General features: G+C 38.7%; 1 protein-coding gene across 4 annotated transcripts in view; it reads right to left on the bottom strand.

Moving 5' to 3' along the window:
* The window catches only part of USP22 (ubiquitin specific peptidase 22), a 110,832-nt gene that overhangs the window by 48,944 nt on the left and 33,975 nt on the right, over nt 1-27,913 (bottom strand). For 2 of the 4 annotated variants that reach the window (XM_040593595.1, XM_040593593.1), the window contains 4 exons: nt 20,939-21,071; nt 7,335-7,448; nt 6,769-6,813; nt 1,815-1,916 (listed from right to left, as the gene is read on the bottom strand). In XM_040593595.1, the coding sequence (XP_040449529.1) occupies nt 1,815-1,916; nt 6,769-6,813; nt 7,335-7,448; nt 20,939-21,071 (394 nt within the window). Of the gene's footprint in view, nt 1-1,814; nt 1,917-6,768; nt 6,814-7,334; nt 7,449-18,471; nt 18,494-20,938; nt 21,072-27,913 lie in introns of those variants that run through there. The other 2 variants (XM_040593594.1, XM_040593596.1) reach the window with 2 other exon arrangements.

Here is a 27,913-nt window from a genome sequence, read left to right as displayed (position 1 = left end):
TCACTGATATGAAACTGCAAACAGACAAGTCAACGTGAGGAAAGTGAAGGGAAAAAGACTCTGAAACAGATATATATTTAGCAGCAGGTTAGATGGAGAGAAAAGGCTCAAGGACAATGGCAGGTCTTTTCTTCCTTCAGCTAAAACCCCCAATGTATTTTTGTGAAAGAAAGCTAGTCTTTTGCTTTTAACCGTAGCCCAAAACTGCATTATGTCTCATGGGTGCTTTGATTTTTTTCTCTTTCTAAATCTCAGCACATAGACAGCTCCAGGGCTCAGTAGGAGAAATTCTTAAAAGCATGCCTGCAGAAGTAAAGAGATCAGTCATTCCCTTGTCCCCTGTGTTCCACCAGTGCTCCCCCACCCGTGCAGCGTTGTATGAGATTTCACGCAACCAGACATGTCCTTTTTAAACGGACTGAAAAATTTTAAATCCTTTAAGAGTAGGCATAGCATTCCTTCAAATTGGAAAGGGAAACAGAGAAATGTGCTTCCATTCTTCAGAAAGGTCACATTCACCTTCAAAATTCTATCAAACTTCTGTTTTGGCCCTGCGCAGTTACATTAAGTCATTTCTAACAGCCTTTACAAAACACACTGGAGTTTCATACAACACAAAATCCCGGTGTGAACATGATGCAAGCAGTCTTTGCCTAGTTATTTTTTCCTAGGCTGCCTGAAGTTTCTAAAGACCAGATGTTTTTCCAACTGTCTTTCCTGTTCCACTATTGCAAATGCATAGGCCCCTTCTTTAGAATTACCATTCCATACACATTTCAACTTACTACAGCTTACTCTGTGCTTCTCAGTCCATTTTTCCAAATAAATACACACAGATTTTGGATTAAATATGACTTAATGTATTAGAAACATTACATTACAAATTTTTAGCAACGATGTTCGGTGTCTTTTGACAAGAGTGAATGTGCTGAAAGCATGACGCATTCTCATAAAACAGCAAGTAGCTTAAAAATAGGAAAAAACTTTTTAAACAGTTTCCTACTTCCAGTGTCTATAGCTATATCTTCAACCTTATACTGTCACCATTAAAACATTAGCGTGCATTTAACAGTATAGGAAAATGCCCAATAATCTTGATCAGAGCGTGTCAGGAAGCTAGTTTTAACTCCCTACTCCCCCAACCTAAAGACAGCAGGAAAAAAATTGGAAAATGATGTTCATTTCCATTACCCTTATGCAAATACTCTCCAGCCATCAGTAGATATGCCTACATTTCAGAGAGTTCTTTGCTCCAGACTACTGAACTCTAAACATTAAACATTTGATATGCATTTCAAAACTGCTATTTGACACACACTGGTGAACGTATTACATCTTTTCAGAGTCAATATGAAATTGAACAGACCCCATCTAGACTTTAGAATATGAAGCAGAAAGACATCAATGTACTCATTCTGTCAGCTAAGAACAGATTTACCAACAGACTGCTACAGTTAGGGATACATCCCAACTACAGGATTTCCCTTCATAGACCTGCATGGGATCTCTCATGACAACTTGAGTAGAGCTAACGTGATCAATTTCTGTTAAAAGTCTTTCAAGGCATATTGTAAAAAAAAAAATAAAATTGTTTTGTAGCTGTTACACAAATCTTCATCAGTACCTGAACCGACAGAGCAGATATCCTTCTACAGTGAGAAAAAGGCAGTATAAAATAAACTTATTTTGTTTTCCTAATGGTTAAGGCAATCCACTACAATTACCTCAGCGTAAAAATATTTATGGAAAAACAACATAATTTTGAACATACAAGTGGCTGAGAATCAACTTCGGAAAGGATTTCTAGAACTTACCTATGGTGCAGTTTGTGGTTATTTTTCTCCGCTTGGGGTTGTGTCGTAGCAACTCTAACTCTCGTTTGGTTGGCTCCCATGTTGAATACTTCTCTCCAATGCCTAAGCAGACGAAAAGAAAGTTTCAGGAAGTTGTTTAGTAAAAGGATTAAAAACTCTGTCCAAATAAAAATTTTCAACATGCTGTCCATTAGGTTAGATTCAATCTATGTACAACTACAAGAGACTGATTTCCTTCTACCTCTCCCCAAAAAAATATTGTTCAGAAAGAAATCAACCCATCTTCCAACAAGTAAGAACTAAAGGAAGAAAAGCACTACTTATAAAAAAATACCGAGCCCAAATAGATTTTTCCATTACTGGATTATACTCCTCCTTTCAGTTAAAAGAAATTCCAGCACAGGAATAAATCCACTATTACTCAAAACTGCATTTCTTTGTGCTCAGGGGAGGTCAAATGACAGAACCACCATATGATTTTAGAAGAAGATACAGGATAACCAAGAAACGTCATTACCAAACTTTGACAAATTATGAAATAAACCAAAACTGACCCAACATAATGGACAGATACATGCTTGGTCTTTACAGGTAAACAGCAGAATACAGTAATTCAAAATACTAAACAGTTACTACGTGTCTTAGGATATACCATTACAGAGCATGACCTCTCCTTATAGCCACTGATGTAGGATTGGGCACTAGCAAGTTCTAATACTTCAAATTCACTTTACTGCCAGTATCTAACATTACCTAAAAATGCAATTAGTAGTAGGTTTAGACACAACCCTCCCCACACTGACCAACCGGCCAACTCTCCAGATACTTAACTACCCTTTCTCATGAGCTGCAGCTAAAATCTGCCATTACTCTCTTTAAACATCAACACTGTATTTCCAATACACTTCTGTTCAAAGGAAAGCGCAGTAGAAATAAGTCAGGTAAGCAGTACAGAGGATAGGTCTGAAGTAAGCACAGAGTTGCGTTCAGCGTAAATCTGATACAAGAAAAACACAGCAGTGGAGACCCATGTGCTGACCAGCGAAGTACTGCTGCAGCATTCTATGTAGCACAGAGAAATTACTATGCAAGGTCAATTACAGTGAGTCACAAAAGCATCTTGGCATTAAAAATAAAGAATAACAAGATGACAAGCAATCTATTCTAAAACTGAGGATTAAAGTCAATTAAGAGTTATTTTTCACAGAACGCATGGAGCAGAAACAGTGCTGTGCTACAGAAAATAAATTATAAATCATACATGTGAAAAGAAGGAGAGTAGAAAAATACAGCTAGAGGCTTACACATTCTGCATAATATACATTAAATTTTAATAGCTCTTTGATCTTCATTTTCAGAAATTGCTATGCTTGTCAGAAGCTACCCACCCAAAAATATTCAATTCACAGTTACTACTGACCCTCCAAGGTTCTAGTAATAAAAGGTCTCATCTTCAGATTCTTGAGGACTAGAAAATCCTTATTTACACGGATGCACCCATCTCTCACTTTGAACCAACAACAGATTTATGCAAGAAGTGTAAGAAAGAATACCAGAATCATATAGTCCCTTTCCTTTATCCAAGGTTCAGCATCAAGCTACACACCCAGGAAAACAGAAAAGGAAACTAATTACTGTGTAACAGATTGATGAGATAAAACAGCTGCAATGCTTTGAATACACTATACAGTATGCATAGGCAAACGAATGAAGCAACTTCAGAGACGCACATATGGACAGTTCACATATGACAGAACATTGGCTTGCAACAAGTTTCATATTAGATGTCTTCAGCAACCCTTTCCATATTTGTAATACTCCCTCAGGAATTTATATAAATCGGTTTGAAAAAAGCTCAAAATAATTTTGAGCACCGTGTTAGTACCAGCTATTGCACTGGCCAGCTGTAAACTTGAACTCGTGCATTTGGTTCACTGTAGTTTCAACACAGCCAAACAGAGTCAGTATAATCTGATAACAGGATTAAATCTCATAATAAATAAAAACTTGGATATGTTGACATACTGGTTTAAATCAAATATAAGAAAATTCACACCTGGAAACACATGTGCGCTCAACTTTAGGCATGCAATAGTTCCATATATGTTAGCAGGACTGTTCATATATATTTATATATATCTATATATAATTATATAGCTTAAATGCTTATAGAGAATGGGGACCAAAGCATTTCACAAGAGCAACTCTTCAAGTGAAGTTAAAGATGACAGACAGGATTACTTTGCAGGATTCTGGGTGGATCAAATATTGTTCAATTAAAAAGAAATGAAACCAAACAGAAAACTATGTACAGCTAATGCCACAACAAACACAGAGCAAAACAGACAGAAAACTTTCTTACACAAGTCTTTCATTAGAAAGAGCACGTGTTAAGTGAGAAACAGAAATTAAAAAGTGTTCTGTTCCAGCTATATAATTTAACAAGAATATTGAGGGTTTATTACTCTTGAAATTATGGGAAAAAGCAAGAACCGTTCATTAGGAATGGTTCAGTGTTTAGAAGGTTTTTTTAAAAAAAAAAAAACCAAAACACACAAAGAAGGAAAAAGGTTTAATAAAGATTTAATAACATCCACAAACATGCCAAAAACTCCAATATAAACTACCTTAAACAAATATTTGCAAAACATGCACAGGTTACCATTTACAATTAAAGGAAAGTAGCGTTATAGGGTGAAAATTTATCATTTTAAAAATGACAATATAGAAGAGCCAGAGATTCAAGTCAGCATGTGAAATCTCCATCCAAGAATTAATTTTATTAGTTAAAATATACAAACTGTCATTTTTAAGAGACTTTATCAGGGACATATGGACGAGTGAAGGAAAAGGCAATGGAAGGCTCTAGTTTATAAACATCACAATTTTGCAAGTAATCATTAATATAGCTCGTTTACTTAGCTATACTTCATCCCCTCCCCCAAAATCCAAACTTTAATTAGAATGAAGGGCTCTATATTCTCACCTCCCTCGTTATTAAAGAATATTCAATACCAAAGGGGGGAAAAAAAAAAAGGCAGAGTTGCAACTTGTTCAGAGTTACATCATATAACCCTGAACTACAGCTGGGCATGGGAACTCATTACACTAAGAGTTAATATTGCAAGAGTATGAAATGAATCTCATGATATTTGGGGTTTTTCTTAAAGTTCTTTCTCCAGGCATCATGTTGTTATGTGAGCATCTATTAAAGTATATATGAATATCCTTCAAGCACTGTGGATAGACGTTGTGTAACATTCACACTTCAATTTTTAAGCCAATCTCAGTTTTTGTGGACTGGATTCAGTTCTTAAGTTCTTTAAGTTGGCAACATTATCTGAGGTAAACTCACTCTGTCATAGAAATATAATACCAAGACACTGAGAGTTTGGGGTTTGTACTATTCCTGACATTCAGTTTGGAAGAAGAAGGGTTCAACCCCTCTTTACACTTTATGTTCTTTCGGATAACCTGAGTCACTATGGGAAGGAGGCGACGGATTTAAACAATGGAGAAAGACTGAAAACAACCCAACATAATTCTCCATTATTTCTCCCACGATTCTCCCTTTCTCATTCCTTAGATTAATCTGTGGAGAAACACACAAGGTTTCATGATAAGCCATAAAACAAAAGATCCTATGCCGTGACTTTAAAAGACAAAATGTCTATACTGTGTACTCCAGTAATTTAAAGTGTATTGTTGTCTATTCCTTCATTTTATATCTTCAGTGGTCATTACAGATTTGTTCTCCAGGGTCAGAAGATGCCATGTGCATTCATGCAAATGCATTCATATATTTAATATGCCATTCATTAGTCAGTTAACCAGTACAGAGGTGGTTTTCTGCCTTGCAGTTCCTCTCACTGATTCTTCCCTTCACCACCCAAGTCTGGTCCAAGATGACAAGATGTACCATCTTGTGGCTGTAATTATCTTCTAATATTACCTATAGCAGCCTGATGTCCACTAGAAAACAAACTGGCTGCATCTCAGTCTAAAAGGCACAAATACATCATTTGCTAAGGACAACATTGCTCTTTGAACATATATATTCAGTAGTAAGGAACTGTGGGGCTGCCTTCTTCCGTAGCGTCACAAAGAAGCGTTATGTTGTCTGTTGATTGGTTTAGTGCCCAAAACAACACAGTTTAAGAAGGCTTTGAAGGAGTTTTCAGAAAAGGTGCATAGCCTAAGTGGAAGGTTTAAAAACATGTTCCCATTTTGTCTTGCTTTGAAAACTAGTGTTTTGTGCTAAAGCATTTTAAGCTGTATTTTCTTTTTCTAGGACTCACTGGCATCTCGCTATCCTCCTATCCTGAGACACAACTCCCTCAAAATGGGGAACAAGCAGAAAGTAGAATGGAATCTGTAGTAGGAATGCAGTAAAAGCAGCTATACTTTTGATATGCCATCAGAAAAGCTCTAGTTAATATGATGTTAGCTGCTATTTTTAAAATTGGAAATTAGGTTAAGAATGGTTTGAAGTCGTATCAGCCCTGACTATGGCTGTCACATTGAAACAGGATGCCATGGATTCAGTAAGAGACATTACTAGACAGAAGTTATCTGTTTTCAAATACAGACTTTCCCACTTTAAGAAAACATACCCCCTCCTAGAGGCCACTGGAAATGGAAGATGACAAGCCTTTTTTAAGTGATGCTTTAAAACTACTCAGTTTAAGATAACTGCTACTTCCTTTCCTTTAAAAAAAAAAAAAAAAAAAAAGAAAAAGGAGAAAAGGTTTATTTTGGAGTAGTTCTATCAAGGAAAGGGCATATGAAATCAAGTCTGCTGTCATTATTCAATCATTGGAACATATCCAAACAAGAGGAAAACAATTTGCACGATAAAACTGGCATTCTTAACTGTGATTCATGTCTAAAATGGCAGGATAATCAGCAAAGGGACGCTTGTTAGTGAAGTGCGTCGCCAGCCCACGCCTCTTACCTGTCATTGTACACTGGTAGTGAGAAACCACTGTTGGGGTGAAGGCTAAAAAAGAAAAAATTAGGGAAAGCAAACTGAATAAAACAAATGTGTGTACATATATTTGTGTGTAAATATTTCTACATAGATACTGTGCGTGTACCATGAAAGCACAGGTGTGTAAGCAAGCTGGCACGTTCTATTAAAAAAAAAAAAAATCATCACACACAAGGGTGGCATTTCATGTGAGGGGAACAGATTTATTGCCTATATCACGTAAATAAGCCTAAAGGAGCAGACTGCTACATTGTCTACCTAATACAGATCTGACTCTCATATTATGCCAGTATTGCAGGATTACTGTTAGATTTTTTTAATACTTTTTGCAATTAAAAATATAGTATTTTTGCTACATTTAGGTGTGGCGCACATGTTAAACTAAAAGTCTAACTCCTGGAAAATAATAGCTAGAGATCTCTCTCCCATGGCCTGCACTACTATCCCCTTACCGGTTTTTGCCATTGACAAATGGGAGGGACAGGTATGATTAAAAACAGAAACAAGAAATTCAGGCAGGAAAACCAAACCTTGTAATTTCCAAGCTTTTCGTTGTTCTTCTTTGGCAATTTGTTCCATGTCTTTGTCGTATATGTAATCTTGACACATAAAGCAGTATATACCCCCATACAAAAGGTCTATGGCTGCAAAACAGAAGGGAAGTTGGGGAGGAGGAAAAAAAGATGTGAGTTCATAAACTAGAAGACATTTTAAAGCAGGCTTCCAAGTCAGGCACTCTTTCTTCTCAGGTTCCACAAAACGTAAAATTTGTACCTTAGAATCTGGAGGGTGATGGGGTGAGGTGGGCGGGGAAGAGAGAAAAAAAAATAAACCCAGAAATCTTTCCAGTTACAGTAAGAGTTACTCAATTGCTTCTGGCACAGCAAGAAAAGTGTGCAAGGCAACAAAGCATTAGCTGCCTTCAAGTTGTTTGTAATTCACAATATACCTTTCAAAGACATAAGTAACCAAAAGGCGTAATTACAGTGACTGACTACAACACATGCAGAACTAGTACTGTACACTTTGATATGTAAGTTTGAATTGTCTTTTTCTAAGACCAGCAATTTCTATTCAAAGTCATTAAAATAATTAGAAAGCACCTATTTAAAATCCAAACTAAAGCTCAAACAGAAGACAGCAGCAAAAACTCAAAAGAATCTTGTCCAGGGGAATGGTTTTCCAGAGTAGTTAATTCCACAGGTTGTATGTGTCTCAATTTCTTGTTTCACACGCCCTTTTAGAATGGAGGTATGAACACTGACCAATGTTAAAAGTATTTTTCTTACACAATCTAAACAAAAGAAAGCCAAGAAATAAAATAAATTAGCTAACTGGAAAACGACATTTTGTTTCAACACATACTGAGGAAGAAGTAAGTGCAAACTAATAGCAAAATGCTGATTTTCAGTACAGAGATATGGAAAAAAGCCACAATCAAAGGAAAGTGTAAAAAGAAAGAAAGAAAGAAAGAAAAAAAAAAAGACACATTCAGTGGGCACTAACAAATTCTTAGCCAGCTACTGAAATACAATCCACACCTAGCAGACAGCTGAGGAAACACATCAACATTCTCCCTCAGGAGTATATCCTCCATTTCTTTTATTTCCAAATTCCTCTTATTTCCAGATAAATAGCATTATTTTAATAATCTCACTACAGTGGAAACTTGTTATAAACAAAGGAAACTATTACCACATTAGGTGGCCTGCAAGAAACAGCACTGAATTTCTCTGAAGTCACAAGCCACATGCCACGCAGCAGGAATTCTGCTGTTGGTCCTGTCAGTGGGCCAGGGCTTGCGGTTAAAGTGTCTTGGTAAGCTTGGTAAAGTTTCTTTCTAACCATGTTTTATCCCACCCTTCACAGCCTTTACCCATCTCACAACCTGCTACACCTCTCCTTTAGTCCTGGGCACCCTTTTTTTTCCTCCTCCTCCTCTTTCAAAAAATCACTTTTTCAATGATTACATCAAATTGTTTGTTACTTCTAATACATAATAAAGGGAACAATTAATTTAAACCAGTTTGCCTAATGTCTATTGGCTGTCATCTTGCTGATGTGCCTCATCCTTTTGTTTTGTCTATTGGGACCACCAACAGTTTGTGGAAGAGGACACTGATCGCTTGCATTACCTGGTATAATGTCCCAACAGCAGAATTTTCAGCCTGGTGCCTGCAAGACTTAATAAAACTCCTCTAGCAGAATATCGTGAAAGCGGATAAGAAGCTTAGCTGTGGTGGAGATCAGTAACACAACGCTGTGCAACTGGGGTGTGTATGTGTAATATCACAAGCTACGGAGTATTAGAATATTTCTCTGTTATCTATCGTACTACCAGTTATTCCCAGGTTTCAACAAAGAATTGCTAAACAGCCGAAGTATTGGTCTCAAAACATGAAAAACCAAATATTGTTCTCCATATACATTTTTTAATAGATCCCACAAACAGCCTCCCTCCCCTCCAAGTAACAGGACAGGGCTGGCAGCATATTAAACAAACAGGACTCTGTGAGCACTAACACTTTCAATCCACCATCAGAACCAGCTGGCACACGTTGTGCTCAGAGGATTCCTTACTTTTCTCAGCTTTCCGGATTTACACACATGAGTGATGAAGTAGAGGTGTCAAGATCAAAACCAACAAGAGACCGCCTTACACAAACCACCTGTTCAGAGCAGAATGAATTTCTGGTGTAAAGAATCAGAAAGTTGAAACAGAAACACTGGCAGAGCGAAACCCGCAATTGTCCAGCGCCTGATTAAGGGCTCTTGAGGAAACCTCCTCTCTCCAGCATACTTAGGTGAACAATGCTGCTGTATATATGCCAACACTTTCAATGTCGTTAAAAATATTGCAATAGGTTTTGGACAAATTACCTCAAGCAGCAGTGACACGGCAGCCGTACCGGCCAGTCATGGCAGGAGGATGGGCAGGGGGTGTTTCTCTGCACAGCCAGAACATGGACGCTCTGTTGCAGGATCCTCGGAAGAAAGCCCACCAGGGTCATTCCTAAGTTAAATCTTTCAAATTGGTATGGTTTGAATTTTTCCCTTGTAATAATATACTTCAACTTTCTTATTCTGGTCATCTTGAGGTGAAAAGGAGTGTTTTCTCTAGGGCGAAATACAAAATATCTGCTACTATGTCTCCCTGGTGAGCCACGGCGCCCGCAGGGCTGGTGTGCAGGCCCCGATGGAAGAACCGCTGAAGGGACCTTCTCACTGACAGAAATTCTTCTAAAGCAAGCAATTCTTTAGCCCTAACTGAAGTTACACCATACGAAAGGAACAAAGTCCATATAAAACTTCCTCCCTCAGAAGATTTTTTTTTTTTTTTTTTTGGCGGGGGGCAGGGACAGGGTGCATTCACCTCCTCATTAGCCACAGGCTAAAATATCTCTTTATTATTATTAAACTGGCTGTCAAGTTCTACCCCAAACTGAAACACCTGACCAGAAAATTCAGTAAGAAACACTATGACAGCCAAGTACGAGAATACACGTGTAACAGATCTCACCTTTTATATTAGTATTTTGGATCACAAAACAGGAACAGGCCTCAAATTCATGAAAGTTTTGGGAACTACTACCCTAGAAACAATGCCTTGATGTTTCAGATTAATCCGCTGCCAACCCTGCCGTGAGGGCCCATGTTCCTCATGACTAACATCTCTTTCAGGATGCTCCTCCAGACGGGCTGATGCTGATACTCCCACCTCCCAGTACCTGCTCTTCCGAACACTACCACCTCTGCACCTCTCGGGAGGGATGGGGTATAAAATCAGTGTACTTTTGAGTTTTATCGTAATACACACAGATAATTGATTACACTGGAAAAATAAAAGATACATTGAGTGGAAACATACTTTTTTTCTTTCATAGGGAAGAATCAGAAGAAATTTAAGAGAACCATAATGTCATCTTGTTAAATGTGAACAATCTAGTTTCTCATTTCAGGAGTTCAAAATACCTACTTGTGGATCATAGGCAGAGTAATTTAAAAATGAAAAGGCCTCTTGGAATGTAATTGCTTTGCTTTTATATCTTCTATGCTAATAACAGGCTACCTTATTCTGAAGTCATATCTCCTCGTACCCCTTCCTATACAAAATTCTAAGCAGCTGCAATGCAAAAAAGTCAAAAGAGATCTCATGTTTCATTTAAAAATAAAGCTATCAGCCTGGAGAAACAACGAGGCATCACAGAAGATCACGTGGGAATGACAGCGACTTTATCTACTGGTGCAAGTGACAGTAAGTTTCGGAAAACAACAGCTCAAGGGTGAAAGTTTAAACTCAGGCAGCAAAAGGTCTTCAAACTCTCCATCTGGGAACCAAGTGAAGTGTTTTGTTTAAAACCCCAGTGCTTTACTTTGCCAAATATATCCACTGACGTCCTTGTGAAAATGTTAAGAGACCAGAGATGATGCGAACATATCAAAAATATGTAAGAAAGCAGGGAAATGTGCCACATCCAGAGTGTGAACATGCATGTCTCATCCAGTGAAGGAACTCGTATGTTCAGTTTTTGGAGGATCCAGGTGAAGAGAACTAATATTGCTTAGCTGAAAATGGGATACTTCACCCTCATAAGCGACAGCCTTCCATCAGATATGACATATTTGTGAATCACGTTTTGGTGATTCGCCATCTTCCTTGGAACACTGGTTGTGTTCAAGTAGAACAAAACACATGCAGCAACTCCGAATTCAGGTCAATTTTACCTGTATTGAACTTAATTCCACTCTGAATTGCTTCAACTCAATCGTGGCATGTTATCAACCTGAAATCAACACACACTCATATTCTATGCAAGTCACCTACATTTTGCTCAACTTCTGGAACAAAGGAGAATAAATCGGTAGTTTTTTTAGATAGTATTCTAAGTCACAAGTCCTAAGTAAGTACATACTTCCTAATTTCTCACCTTAAGTGTTAATCATTAAACCAGTTTTGAATAATAGTATCAAATTCACAAGAAGTGATCTGCTAAACTTCAGCCAGCTCTCCACTTGTTCTTGCATCTGACATATTAGAACAAAACAAACCTGATTGCTTTCCTCCTGTTTTCCTAGCACCTGCATCACAGGTCAGAATTCCTAAACTAGTAAGATATTAAGATCTACTAATACGAGTAAGAAAGTCTTACTAATCCCAATAAGAAACAAAAAAACGCCAAACAGCAACATCACCCCCCCAAAAAACCCACCCAAAATCCCAGAACATAAACCACACCCAAAACATACAAAAAATCCAACCCCAAAACCAAAAGAGAAGCCAAAACACACTAGCAGACTCATCTGATGCATCAATCAACTTACATATTTGAGTTTTTGCCAGGAACTAGTGAGCAGACACATTAAAGGCTATTCATTCTTTTTCCTGATCCTCTCAATCTGTATAAAAATGATCATAGCCTTAACTCTTTTAGTCACAGATATACTTTAAAAAAAAAAAAAGAAAAGAGAGAGAAAAAAAGGCTAGTTTTGCTAAATGGTGCTTCAACCTAGCTTCCACTCCATTGAGAATTGCAGGCACTTACTTTTAGGGGAAAAAACCCCAAAACTCAAGCTCCTTTTGTGTAGAGGAATAAAGCTGGGTTAATGAACTGACAATATACAGCAGTGGTTGGCTTCAGGGGCAGTGGGTTGGCCAACGTAGGTAAGGTGCAGCTGTGGCTGGTTCTGTTACTTGGTTGGGCAAATTGAAGGTGTCTCCACTTGTAGAACAAATGGGCAACTACAAGGATGTTAAGAAGTTTTTCAGGACACAATGATGTAAAGACCTTGTTGCAGCTGGCTAGTTTGGATAGTGCTGTGACGCTTTTTGTTACCAAAAATGTAGCATCAGATACCCCATCTTTTAATACACATTTAAAATTATGGCCACAGTTAAGCATTATGCTTTCCTCTCACAATCAGTATTTAAGAGAAAGGGTATTTTCTTCTCCTAATACTTGAGCTAAAACCCTTCTACTCTTTAAATACTTCTTGTTCTTTATTTAAACCAGCAGCCAACAGGTCAATGTTTTTGTGGGTTATGCTCTAAAATCTCCAAGATGCTTCTTGGTCCCATACAAATCCATGATTTTAATGTTTAAAGGGACTGATTTACCTGCTACTGCAACATAGCAAGTACCCAATACCACCCCACAAACCACTTAAAACTAGGAGCCGAACGGCCAGCCTCTACGCTGTACACTTGCCTCTGATGGTCTAAGTGTCACCCTGCATGTGCATGTGACTTCAAGCCAGGAAAGATAAGACGAAGGAAAAAGTGTCCTAGTAACCCTAAGGAATCTAGATACCAAAAACATTTTTAGCTGTTAATTGAGAGGAACGACGGGCTGTCAAAGTGTTTTATGTTAATTTATTATGAGCAGAGTATTAACTCCAGCTCCTTGACCTCATTCAGATATACATATCATACACACACCCCTCATGCATGCACACACACAGTATACTACAGAGGAGTCTGCAGCATACCTATACTTAAGTTGCCCTGCACTTCCTATTATGTATTTTACCTTTTGTCAGTCTTCTCCCTGCCCTTCTCCGACCCTACAACCTTCAACACGTCCCCTGTTTGCAGCAAACCTTTGAAAACCAAAAAGAATGAAATCCTCCTGCCTAAAGCACCTTTTCTTGATCCCACAGAATATTATTCAGGTTTAAAGGAGAGAAATTGTTAAACACTCCCTACTTAATCACGCTGGGTTTTTTTCAGAAATTTGGGGGCAGAATCCCTAAATCACAGCCACCACGTTTTGTGCTGCTCCATGTAAGATATGATACAAACTGCTTATGCTCATCTGCATATTTTCATCTGATCAACAATAGAGACTTACTTTTTTAAATTAAAGCAGTAGTAAGATTCAGAACTGCAAAGAAGTTAGTAGTTGGGTCTGAGGCAAGCAGATACACACAGAGCTGGCAATATGCACGTTAATATTCAGGAGGTTGGCTTTCTGAGGGCTAAGAACATTCCACGTGTACAGAGAACTCTTCAGGAGTCATTTCTCTCCTAAGAGGAGCTTTTGAGAGTGAGCTTGCAGGAGCTTATCACCACCTGAACTTTACCAGAGTGGCTCCTAGCAGAAGACGATTGCGATGAACAAATGCCTGCTGACTTCTTATGAGTTCAGTCTGGCTCAAAGTTTGAGCTAAGCTACAACAATACCATGCTGGAATGTGCATCGCATAAGCAAGTGAGAATTTGCCTGCAATACTTTGCACAGTGCATTCTAGAACAGCAGGTATCTGTAACAGCTATAAGGAATATTGGAGATTCAAAGCCATACCCTATGGCTGACCTGTATATCCAAAGTGCTTTCTTCCTTCTCCTCCACTTCCAATCAATGATTCTCTGGTTGACATCACAAGGACATCATGTTGAAGTACAAATAGTTTGTACTTTCTACTATTAAATTTCATCTCACTTCTATGACTGTAGTCAATGAGGTTATTTAATTCTTATCACAGGACTACCTAGCCCTCCTCAGCATAAGCAACGCCTCTGAACTTTGTAACTGTCATGAATTTCAGACACAGACATAATTTCTTCTCTTCGATTACTAGAAAATAGCAGTAAACCAGGACTGGTTCTGCTAGGGAAGGCCATGCATCCTGCACACTCTGCTTTCAGTTTATTCATCACCAGTCTCCCTTTATCCTGTTTCACACAGACTACAATTCTTACATTAATCCCCGTCACTTCTACCTCAAGTAATAATTTCCAAGGGGGCAAAATGTCAAATTCTTCACTTGATCTAGACAGATTATATCCACCGTATTTCCTTCTTCTAAGAAAATCAGTTATATTATCAAAAAGATGTATCAGTCTGACCTGATCCATCTCTGACAGAACTATAAACCACTGTATGCTGTTTTCCATTTGCCTTCATCTCCTTAACAGGATTTTTTAACCATCACCAAGCAAAACATCAGAATTCATCAAATCAAGAGGCTGGTAAAATGCCCAGATAACCTTTTCTACACCTTTCTGAGCCTAGATGCAAAAGAAAAAACCAAACTGCTACTCCAGTGCTGCAACAGACCGTGCTGGGAACTGTTTTAATTGCCCCTTTCACACAGAGTATAAGAAAAGTCTCAGCTGGTTACAGAAGAACTCAAGTCTACTGTCATCATGCAGAATTAACGCTACAGTTGACACCTTCCAACTCAAATCAAAATTAAACAACTTTCAATGTCGCTCCTTTAGGTAAGTGTTGTATTTCTACATATTAAATTTCAACAGAAAGGTACGCATTAACAGCAGTAACCAGATTTTTTCCTTTGACCAACTTCAAGTATAGAAACCAGCTTTTTGTCATGTTTCCTCTGAATCAGATGAAAAAAAATTAGTTATTTGTTTTCTAGGGGAAGTAGAAGCTTTTTGAATTCTTCCAAAAATCCTCAACTTAATCTATGAGCATTATATTATGGTCACCCACCCAGTTCCTCTCACGACAAATGTATTTATTGGACTGAACCTTACGTCAGCATATACTTAGAAAAAAACATTCCTCAACAAACAGCTTGTTCTCTAATAAATAATGAATGTACTCTAACAGGACTAATTCTGAAATGAACCATTGCCAGTCTCCTTAGAAACTGAATGATACTTCAGTTTTCCAGCTGCTTCTTGTTTAGCCTTTTAACCACTGAACCTCAGTCCTGCTACTTCACCTACCTCTATTCTTAACTCCAGAACGGGGCCTTAGAGCAGACCAAGACTTCAACCAAAAACTGCACTACGTGCTGTTTCAGCGATACTACTCATGTGCTAAGAGCGCATCTCTAACGATAGACGCGTAGCATGGAAATGCATGAGTTGGCTCCTTACCACGGAGTTTAAATAGGTCTACACAGACCTTTGATATCATAATTGAACTAATCAACTCAGAATGCAACAGGCTTTCCTAAGCTTCATACCAATGATTTTTCTGGCAGCTAAGTGTCTGCATGTGTATTTATGTATGTGTGTGTATATACATAAACATATATATAAAAAAAAGCACATGGGGAAAACTCCCAAGCAAGGTTACACAAATACTCCACTCTCACAACCATTAATTCTGCTTTCTCATATAACCCCCCTAAAAAAGTTTTAATCATTATCTAATAGAAACAGAAAATACTCACTCAGAGAGAACATTAAGACTTCACTTGGTGTCTGCCTAGCATTTTTCAGTCCCAACCAGGAAACTGATAAAAAGAATCACTGTTATGGCTGAGATGAACTCTCTCTGCAGCACCAACCTCTCTTCTAGAGCTACTGTTCTGTTGTCTTCCAGTTCCTACCACCCTGGGACTAAGTTACTGTGTCTTTTCCTTCATTGAGCAACTGCAGAAGAGATAAGGAAGGGACCGACAGTTTTTACAAGGACAGAAACTACCAGCAAATTCCCCAGGTGCTAAAACCCAATTTAGAAAGATTACATAGGAAGATGACAAAGTATGCTGATGGCACTCATGCATTTAGAATAATCAAATCTGAAGCTTGCAGAAAGCTCCAGAAGGATTTCAAGATACTTAGCAAACAGGTAATACCACCAAGAGTGAAACTTTTATCACTACCAGTCAGGTAGCAGATGAGTAACAATTACTACTCAGGAAAGAAGTCCTGGGGTCACTGAGTATAACTCCCATACAGCGTCAGCTCAGTGTTGAACAGCATGTTAAGAAATAAAATAGAAGGGCATGCAAGTATTAACTAAGAATACAAGTCATTAGTAAACTCTATTAATCCAAAGAGTTGTCACTACAGATAGACAAATTAGAAATAATAAAAGAAGTATGAGGAGGATCTTGAGAATCATACAACAGTTTCAGTAAGAAAAGCTAGAAATAGTTCAGGATCCTACAGGCTAGAAAAAGAAAACATCTGATAATATCAAAAAGATCAAGAATCCCAGAAGAGATCAACAAGGATTTTTTACTCACCATTTCTCAATTCCTCACAAAAGTATACAGAACAAAGTTACAAGATCCATAATAAATTAAACCAGAAGAAATACATGCATTTTTCATATGGCTCAGAAAAAAAACGTGGAACTTGCTGCCTTTTCATGTTGTGGGTACCAAAAAGGAACGAGGCTTTAACACTGGACAGGCTACTGGGACACAAGCACCTAGAAGCAGTCTCCTGTTCAGAAAGTTTTGGAAGAGCAGAGTAGTAAAAAGGAAAAAATGTTTAATAACTATACTGCTGCCTATTCTCTAAGCTACCTCTGTTGACTGCTACCAGGTGGAAGGCTAGGTATTTGTGACACAGATTCAGCCAGTACAACCACTTCAAAGCAGCAAAACATGTTTTATGAATTTGGGAGAAGAGGAAAAAAGGAAAAATTAAGGATTCTCTATTAGTTGCTGCTATTGCAATTTTAGAATCTCCTGAAGTAACAACATCCACAGACTGAGACACTATTTTGCTTCAGCTGCTGGATTTCAGATCTGTAGCATCTATAATCAATGTCTATTACAGTGAATTTGTAAGTACCTTACAGTGCTCGAGGAGGGTACAGCCAGCCAGCCCTGCCTTATCTGCTCCTGACAACTCCTTTGCATACTACACATTTTGACACAGAAGTCTCTGAGCAGCTCTAGGACAAACCCATGGGTGTTTATAACCGATAACATTTTCATGTATTTGTGGGTGGGTGAGGGATGCCTACACAGTAAGAAAACAGCAGTGAAACAGAACAGGAAAAGGCTAGTTTGAATAGTCCCAAGCCTTCAAAGTCTTGGAAAGATCAGTCTTATCTACCCTCTTTCTAAAGGTTTTCACACCTGTATAGAAATTTTACATTGCATTAACGATTCCCCACCCAGTGGAAATATCAGCCTATCACGGTGATCAACTAACAGAGACTGCAATGCAGGGATTGAAAAAAGCAGCTTGTATAGCTGGATCTTACTTCACCTACCTGTCACCCACATCCACAAGTCAAGGAACATACTAAAATAAGTACAGCATTTATTAATATACACTGAACAGGCAAGCAGATGCAAGAACATGGATATCGCTATAAGGTCTGAGTGTCAGTGTCTAATTTCTGTTGCTCAGGGAAGCACGGATAAGGGGTGCATTTTAAAAACACTCTGGACTATGATCCTAAAGCTTCCTGAAACATATAGCAGTTAGCTGCAAAAACATCGCTTCCAGTGCTCAGACAGCTGTTACAGCTGAAATCTATGACATTTCTTAGAACTGTGATTAAGTGTGCAGTTCCTGCTAGTCTCCATGGAGACTGATGTTGGCTCAGCAAAAAGTCACCAAGTATTTTAAAACAATTCCTGTTCATTTTGAAATTTCAAAGCACTTAACGTGGTTTTGCCTATCAGATGTTATTGCCCCAACGAAAATTGCAGCAGTAAAAGCAACCAAGAGCACTAGCAAAACTACAAGAATATTTTTACAGCTCATTTCATATGCAGCTGGAAATTAAACACCAAAACATAAATTTAAAAAAGAGAAAGGGAATCTCCAGAACTAGAAAACAAGCAGTTGTACAACCTTCCTATTATGTATATTTGTGCACCAAGTACATTACATTTAGCTGCAAAATAATCTTTTTGGCATGATACAATACTGTATTCTGTACTTTGGCTTGTATAATTAACTCTTGCCCTTTTTATCTAAAGGCTATTCCTTTTGGGAAGTACCTTATCTCACATGTTCTTAATTGTGTAGTACCATGACAATAATTACAACAGTCTTTAAGCAGGAGAGCATCTTCAAAGAACCTTCCTCCTCTGTCCAGTTTTGGTTTTCCTTTAAGGAAACAGAAGATATTTCACTACAGCAGACAACAGCAAATTCTACCTTGCACAAAAATTGACTTGAAGAATTTAGGCTTCCCAAATACAGAGATAAAAGAGCAGCTCACAACATGTGCAATTATAAAGCTCTTTCAAAAGGTTCTCCATAAATACATAAGTGTAGTGGTAAAAATATTACAGTGTTTACACAGTATCCACAGAGAAACAAGCAAATACTGTCTATGGTCTCAATTTAGCACTGTATTTTTTTTAAACCTGGCCATAAACTTACACTGGCACAAAAGGTTTTTTTAGACATATATACACTTTAGGTAAACTAAGGATTTCTGGTAGAGTAATTTGTATTTCTGCATTGGTAAAGATTCCCAAGTAATTTTACCTAATGATTTGACTTCAAAAGCTCTTTGAGATTACACCCTGCAAAAGCAATAAGGAAATTGTCATACAAGGTTGGTTTCTTTTTTTTCAGTTTTCCAAGAATGGTTGAGGTTGGCTGGGAGCCCTGGGCATCACCTTGTCCAACTCTCCTGCTCAAGCACGGCCATCCAGAGCAGGTTGTCCAGGACCATATCCAGACTGCTTCTGAATATATCCAAGGACAGACACTTCACAACCTCTTGGGGCAACCTGTTCCAGTCCCCAGTCACCCTCACAGTAAAAATGTGTTCCCTGATGCTCAGCAGAACCTCCTTTGTTTCTTTTTGTGCTCAGTGCCTCTTGTACAGTCACTGACACCACTGAAAAGTGCCTGGTCCCACCTATTTTAACCATTCTTTCTTACACTTTAACAGACTGATGGGATCCCTCTGAGCCATCTCTCCTGTAAGCTGTACAGTTGCAGTGCTCTCAGCCTTTTCTCCAAAGAGGTGCTCCAGTACCTCCACCACCTTTGTGGCCCTTCGCCAGACTCTCCAGTAGCTCCAATCTCTCTCTTACTGGGTAGCTCAGAACTGGACATAGGATTCCAGACCTGGCCTTATAAGTGCTTACCAATTTCAGATGTCTTCTCACACTAGTACAATTCATTTTTTCTCCTGAACTTACAATTTAAACTACAGCTATCTGTGCTTCGGTTTATTCTGAATATTGCTGCCTACCTTGACATCAAGAATTATGACCACATCACTCTCAAAGGCTAGCAACTTCATAAACATTATGAATATTCCATATTATTTTCCAGTACTCTATTTTTCAAGGCATTTACAAACTTAAGCTTTACCACTAGGAAGCCAAATTTTTTTCTTTCTTGACACATATGGAGGAAGAAAGTATAATGATTTATTGTTTTAAATAATCTTTTCCATGAACTTACATGTCAGTTTCTTACATGCACAGGACTACACAGCACTGTTGGTCTTCTGGAGCATCTTTGTCTTCATGGACAACAAAGAGTTTGTTCCATAAGCATTTAGGATAAATTAAATAAGAATGGCAGTCACACTGGTCAAGAGAGTTTTTTCCATAAAATAATACCTTTTTTCCTGTTTCTCACAGGATATTCCACCAGGAATCTATTTTCATTTGAAGAAAAATTGCGCTGTATGCCAAGCAAAATTGTATACATACGTTTTGACACAACCAGAATTTTACAATAAAATTATCAGTATTTTGCATTATAACTCTAAAATGTTCTAAACTATAAGTATTAAGTAATTTAGAACAAAACTGAATGCTTTTGGGTTTGAACATTATGTAGCAAAGATGACAGAAGAGAGGAACTTGTTGGCATTTTACCAACTTTGAGGCTGTTGAGGGGAAGGTACTCCATTTCAGTTAAACTATTTTCTCATTACTTATGTTACTGACCCCACTGGAAACAAGAAGCCAAGACAGAAAAAAAAATAACCACCCACCCAAACTTTAAAAGTTTAAATGATTCTTATTGTTACTTGATTAGTCTTATTGTGATAGGAATGATGGATTTTTCCTCAGCAAGAACAAAAAAGTGAACATGACCTCCTGAAAAAAAAGTTCACTAAAATGAAACAAATGCTGTAGTTGAAGGCACTAAAGAAACCATGTTTCACACTTAGGGGGAAAAAAAAAAAAAAATCACTGTCCACACACATTTTTTATTATTTTTCCCTATATATGGCATTAATTCATTAATACCAAGATACTGAACTTTAATTCAAATTTTAAGTTGTGAACAAAACCTTGTCTGTGATACAGTGGAAGCTTAAGCACCAACTTTAAAATAATGCCACTAAACTAACCTAAAACACAAATAAAACTGATCTCCCTGTTTAATGAGGTAGCTAGAAGAAAGTATCACTTACTGGCCTGGAATTGACAGGGATAATACAGCGAGTTAAAAAGCACCAGTGAGTATATCAGGGTGACAGCTTACCTAAATTGTGTCGCTTTGTCTTTGCGTGCTCGTGAATATGTTTCTTTGTAAAACAGCCAAAGAAGACACAGTAGAGGCAAGAGTGGAGTCTGTTCAGGTGGGCACCACACATATGACAAATGCACGACTTTGCCTGAAATAACAAAACAGACACAGAATGTGAGTGACAGAAGCATACCTCTAAGACCAGCTAAACTGACATCAATGCAACTGCTAGCTGTCCCTTTGACTTGGTGACTTTTGAATGCTGCAGATCAGCAGGGGAAACTGTTCTGCCCCCATGGGACAAAACCACCAATCAGCCATTAACAGAGAAAATTCTTCTATTCATCCAATGCATCTCCTAGTCTTGGTAGGGAGCAGGTCTCACCTAAGGGCACATGACAATCAACCCACGTACAGCTCTCAGCCTGTGGTTTAGTGAACACGCCAAGCAGGGGTAAGCAGGCAGTGCTGCTAAAATACCCACACAATCCTACCGTTCCCTCACTCCACCTAGGCACTCCTGCTCCCATACCAACCTCGAACAAGAAGAATGACCTGCACAGCCATGTGCAAAGCAGGAGAAAGTGTGGGAAATGGCCCTGCCGCTCCCCCTGCGATCAGCCTGTGTCAGCTCCTCCATCCAGCTCACCATGAGCCACACAAACATCCACTGCTGCTGCAAAACCCCTGGGTGTTACAGCACGGGCTCAACTTCACAGCAGCACAGACGCCGAGTACCAGGGGAGGGGTGTCTCGATGCATCTTGCTCTGTTCTTCAGAATCGCCCCCAGCCACAGCCCCTACCTGGAAGCAATGGCCTTTGCTGCCCAAAAGCCCCTTTGCTGAGCTGGTCCGGCTTGCTAACCTGGGAGCTGAAGCTACACTAAAACTCATCTTCTGTCCGGTTAATCAGCTGGGGGGGATGGGGGGAGATGGAGCAGTCTCAGATGAACTCCAGAGCTGGGGGAAAGCAGATGTCCAGCAGGGAGGTGAAAGGGGTGAAGAGGCAGGAGTTTTGGGTGGTGGGAACGCAGCAAGAATTCTGCTTTTTCATGGCACTGAGCTCCTCTGTTCACTCAAAAGCTGTAACGTAACCCAAACATTAAAATGTTGATGTGTATATGGCATTTTGTTTCTCTGCTGGGAGATTTTGCCAGATTCATTAACTAGATTTCTCTGTATCAGACCATAAAACAGTGCTGCAACATCAAATCCATACCAGTCAGAGAGTCACACTTTTGCCTCTTTCAGACTGGCTCTGAACCAAGTGTGGAAGCCGGTGTCCTGACTACTCCCTAGAGCAACCCAGAATGGCCAGGTATGCAATGAAAGTTACCATTTCTAATTTTTACCATTCCAGTGAAAGTTTCCAGGAAATTAATAAACATGTAAGCCTGACGTGATGGTCTGCATTCCTATGATAATCATACACTTTAACAAATGTGGAAAAAAAAGGCAATTACAAAACCAGACTTTTTTACTATCCATCATATTTGAAGCACTCATTAAACCAACACCACCCAAACCCTTCTCTTAGCATTAAACCCAGGTACTTCAACAAATATTACTCCACACAGTAAGAGCCTTGAAGAGAGTTTCAGGGATGAGTCTTTTGCTCAACAACACTGAAAATAATTCAGGTCCAGTGCCACCTGATTGGAAGACACAGACAGGATAAATTCCACACAGCCAATTCATTTTTTATCTCAGACAACAGCAACTGCATTCAGACATATGTTTAAGAGTAACTGAAGCTCTGTAACAGCTCAGAGCTACAGAGATCACTTACAGAGGCAAACCTCATTTTACAGACTAATCTGAAAATACTATTCCTATGCTTGCCAATACAGAAGCACCCTTTTTTCTTCATATTAAAAAAATAAGAATTGATATTACTAAAATACTAAGCTATCCTTTAATCCAGGCAGTGCGCTTCATAAAAAATAAGCCCCCAAAGTTCTTCAGTAATACTTGCCCAGTCTGCCACAACTTAAATTTAGTGCTGAATAAATGATGCACGATCCTGTTCTCTAGTCTAGCATTTTTCTTTCAGAATACTTATGGCTGTTAAAGAAATAATCAACAAAGCAGCTTGCAATATGCTGCACTGTGTAATTTATTTTCAAGCTTCTACAAATTGACTTAAATCCTGAATCTCACATGCTGTGTATTCAAAGTTCTCCTAAGTTCTGCTAGATGAAAATAGAACAGTTGAATCAAACTCCACACACCTACAGAAAGAAATATTTTAAAGTAGGGCCAAAAAAAATTCACCACCACCAGCACAATTTCCATCTTTAGAAAAATACTGCAGAACTGTCAAACTGTTGCCTAACGGTCGCTCTTTGGCTGCAAAAGCTAAATAGGATCAGGCTATCTGTTAAGATTGCTGCTATGACAACAACTCTAGCAACTAGCTATTTTACTTAGCTAGCTAAAAATAAATCTTTTAGCATTAAACGTATTGTAAACAGATGACATAGGAAGCATGTAAAAACCAAACATTTTAGGCTAACAGGCAGAAAATTCATACCATAAAAGTTTTTATTGCAATGAAAATTAAGAGAAATCAAAGAATGCAAGAAAAAAATTATTAGTGCTAAGTTAAAAGAGAAGTTCAATCACTTATTTAAAGGAAGTTATTTTATCCATATCCTCTATTTGTTCATATGGCTCAGGGTGGTTTTTCTAAAATTGTAAGAAAACAAGGTTAAAAGACAAGAGTAAGGGAAAGAAATCAATATCAAAAATCACAGTGGCTATTCTTAGACTAGATTATCTGTCTCCTTTTCATCTGTCTTGCTTTTAAACAATTTGCTAAGTTAAAACAAAGCTGCCACCCTCCCACCCCACCCCAAATAATCAAATTACTTAATTTCATAATACTCCCACCCTTGATCACATCTCTAAAGGCTACAGTCTAAGAGGAAACCCAATATTGCAAATGAGTAATCAAAATCAGTCTGATCCATAAAGTCAAAAGCTTGCTTTAAAACACAAGTTTTTAAAAAGTAAGTTAGGTCTTGCTTATGGTCTAGAGGCTTTAGGGAAGTCAACCAGCATTTTGGCTGCAGAATCAACCTGTCACTTCTCCTTTTCCTCTGGTATGTTCTGCTAGATACAAGAACACCCCTTCCTTATCCTAAGACATAAATGAAAACAATTCAGGTCTTCCCCTTCCTCCATACCCTCTTTCATTATTCTGCTCCCTACTTGCTTCTCCTCCTTTAGTCTCCTCATCCTCTAGTACTCCACTCTCCATCTTTAACCCTATTCTCTCTCCCCACACACTCAGTCCCACATCTTACGTCTCCAGCCAGTCTTCCTTCAGTCCAGACTGAACCTCTGTGTGTCCATCTCCTTTAATTTGGTTTGATATTCTAACAAACTGCACACAGAAACCAAAAGAGGTCTTGAGTGTTTTCTTTCTGGAAGACTGTGATCAGTTTTTTCAATGACAGAAAACTGGAAAGAATGGTCCTGCACAACATAAACTGTAGACACACATAGAGAACAGCTGACAACATTTCTGACAAAGCTGAAGAAGTGAGCAACATTAGATAGCCCAATTCCCTCTCCACTGTTTTTTCCCTTACTGATCTTCTTTTATGGCTACTAAAACAGTGGTAACTCACACACCCAAACCCCCAGCAATGGTTCTGTAACTTCTTTAAAGGAGGTTTTAACAGCCTAGCAAATGAGGATGTAAAATCTAGTGCACAACACACAAAAGGGAACTGGTTGTCATCACCTGTCACACAGGTCAACAGAGTCCATCTCTAAAAGGCTACATGCTCTTACTAGCTATGATATTGAACAGTTAAAAAGAAAGCAGCAGGCATCAGGAGGTCAAAAACTAGACTGCTGACACTTCAAGCCTCCCCAGATTGTCAGAACAGTTTATTATTAGTTTACCGTCCTACCATTAAAACAGCAGTGGAGAAAACTAATGTACCCATCTGACGCTGTTTTGCCCTAGCAGTTCTTTGTCCAACAGTTCCCGTTGCTCCTCTCCTTTCTTGGGCCAGCTCAGGCTCCACGTAAAGCAAGAATGTCATGCTGGGTACACAGTGCCAGTTGCTCCAAAAACCTAAAAACCTGTTTCAACTTCATAATATTGGCTCCTCAAATCAGCGAATGGCAGTTTTGAGTGGCAATATACTATCACTGCAAAGCAGAAAAAGCAAGAGGCATAAAACAGACCTTAGCTACTGCAAACTATCCTTCCATATTCCCACCTATTTCAGAACTAGCTTTAGAAGCTCAATTTTTATTTAATTGTAAATGAGAGGAAAACATCTTTTTAAAGAAGTTTTCCATTAGGGCACTTAAGTCTTGCTCACAACAAATGTAACACAGGACTTTCAGAATAGAGCTGTTTTCAGTTACAAGCTTGTAAGCTGAAGACCACCTACCTTCCACAGTCTGCAAACCACACTCACCACAAAGGTTCGGGGGAAAAAATGAGCAAGGTGACGGTAACAAGACAGTGGGAGGCTTGGGAAGTTAAAAGATGGTAAGGAAGGTATGGCCACACCGTATGTGGTCACAAATAACCCAAAGCAGCAGATTCTTAAGGTACTCTTAAAGCAAATACACTAGCTATGGATCCCTGCAAGGGTTTCATCACGTACAAATTCTTAAGATTAGGAAAGTAACAGTTTCTCAGTACAAATCTACTTCTATTTCCCCACCTTTAAGTTTCTGCCTAAGGCAGGCAGAACATTTAGATACATCAGAAACAAGAGGAGGAAGTATTTAAATTTCTAGTAAGTTATCAACATTATTGACAGTCTTTGGAGGGGTACACTTCTCTTTTCAGCCCAAAACCAAATCTAATTCTTCAGAAAGAACTTTAATCTCAGTCTATCAATGAAGGTGTTTGTTGTGCAACTTCAAATATGCCTATCTACAGAATACATGTGGGAAATTCTCCCTCCACGCTTAAGTTTGTCACCATAATCTGCTTTGTTCCCAAGCAGCAGCATTTGTGCTCCAGAAGCGTTACTTCTGCTCAGACAAACTATTCCTTACAAGAGGTGGACTTGAAAGAAGGGGAACTCCAGGCACAAGGAGACACTAAGGAGTCCCACTCATGGCTGTTGAATTTTGAAGCAGGATTTCTGTGAGAAATAGAGAAGCCTATTCCAAAGTTAACATTGGTACAACTATGGCAGCAGTTATTTCGGCAGGAGAAGCTGCTAGCCCTGAAGTCAAGAGGCAAAATTTAGCAATGCTATGAGATGCCTAGCAGCAGAGTATCTGTCATTCTCAATACCTTCCCCTCCTGTTACAGTTTTATAGTTCTATGTTTAAACTTGCTTTGAGTTAAAACTAGGTATTACGAGAAACAAGCACATCAAGTCCCATCCTCTTTTCCCCAGTGATGCTTCCACACACCGGTGGGACAGGCAAGGAGGCTAAAACAACCCAGGAGGGTCCACTTGCTCAGAGCCTTAGGAACCTGTGACAGCTCCTGCAATAAAAAAAAAAAATATCCTCTGCTTTCTTGAATTCTTGATCCCTTACAGACACAGGAACAAAAGTCAAGAGGCCAATTTCAAGCCTGCAGTGTTCATTAGTTTAAGAGCACAACAGGGAAAAGAAAAAACAAAACAAACCCAGAAAAGTCAGGCTTTCAACTGAAACTTTTCAAATATAAAGTGCAAATGCCATCACTGTGCCACAGATCAACACATTTAAGGGAAATTTAAACATTTACACATATTCAGAGTTCCTGGTCTTAATATTTTAGATACAGTCAATCCTCTTGGTCACTCTTTGCCTCTCCTATTCAACTTGCCATGTCTAGACTACAGCCTAGGCACAACTTATTTCCATTCTTACCCACCCATGTTGCAACCAGTTCTTGTCCAAATGTAACACAGACACAGCAGCACATGTTGAGTGACAAAGAGCATGCTTCCCTTAGCCTGTTTGTTTTTTTTTAAATAAAAGGACAGATAATCACGAAAGGACATATAACCGACCACTGCTGCTTTCTTTGCTGAAGATGGAGATACCATGGCTATTCCAACAGCAGCATTTCCTTCTGCCTTGTGGGAGGAGAAAGGCAATATTAAACCACAGCTGACAAGATTTATTACTCTTGAGTACTCTTTGCACCGCAAGAGCAACAAAATTAGGTCAGATCTGCCTTACAACATTTCTATCACTTCTTAGTCTACGTTTATGTCAAGATTCACTGTCCTGCTTTCCTAAGGCTGGCATGCCACACACCCGTCACCCATTAGTATAGTGGCTAGCATATTTCATAAATTTAAATACTTAAAACTTCAAAGCCACATTATTTGGTTTCAAGAAACAAAAAGAAGGAATTGATCCTACAGTTCTCCATGGTATGGCATATTAATCACTCCTCCATATGCTGATAGGATGATTCAGAGTAACTCTGAGTCAGCGCACATTACTGACACATCAGCTCTTAAAAAAAAAAATCAACTTAAGTATTGTTCACTCATTTCCTGCAACCAAGTCTTAATTATGATACTGTCTGATTAGAAATGCCAATTATTTTTTTAAAAGAACACACCATCAACATTGTAAATTTTGTTTCCAGCTCCTTAAGGTCAGGGGTAGTAGTAAAGGTTTTTTATTAGTACTAGCAACACTGTGTACTAGTTAAAGAATTTTGTGGTTCAGTAAGTGTTCAGAAAGTCATCTTAAATAAAAGCGCCAAGTACATGTAACTTCTTAAACTGAGTTGTTCTAAGTGTTTGTTTAGATAGCGGCAGAAAAACAATTCAATATTTCAGCTCTGTTCAATAGCAAACATGAAATCTAAGGTGCTTGCTCTGCACCAGTGTATTTGCTGGCTCCCATACTGGTGCAGCAAAAAGAAGATGTCTGCATAGCGCTAGTCTGCTAACAGGGCAATGCTAGGAAGCAACTCGAGGAAACTTTTTCCCCTCCAAACTGATAAAACTGTTCCCTTACACCTTACTCAAGATGCTAATCCCAGCAAGGGCA

The sequence above is a fragment of the Falco naumanni genome, chromosome 4 (genome assembly GCF_017639655.2).
Source record: "Falco naumanni isolate bFalNau1 chromosome 4, bFalNau1.pat, whole genome shotgun sequence".
NCBI classification, from domain to species: domain Eukaryota; kingdom Metazoa; phylum Chordata; class Aves; order Falconiformes; family Falconidae; genus Falco; species Falco naumanni.
Note: the sequence above shows the minus strand (reverse complement) of the source record. Positions and strands in the feature narration are given on the sequence as shown.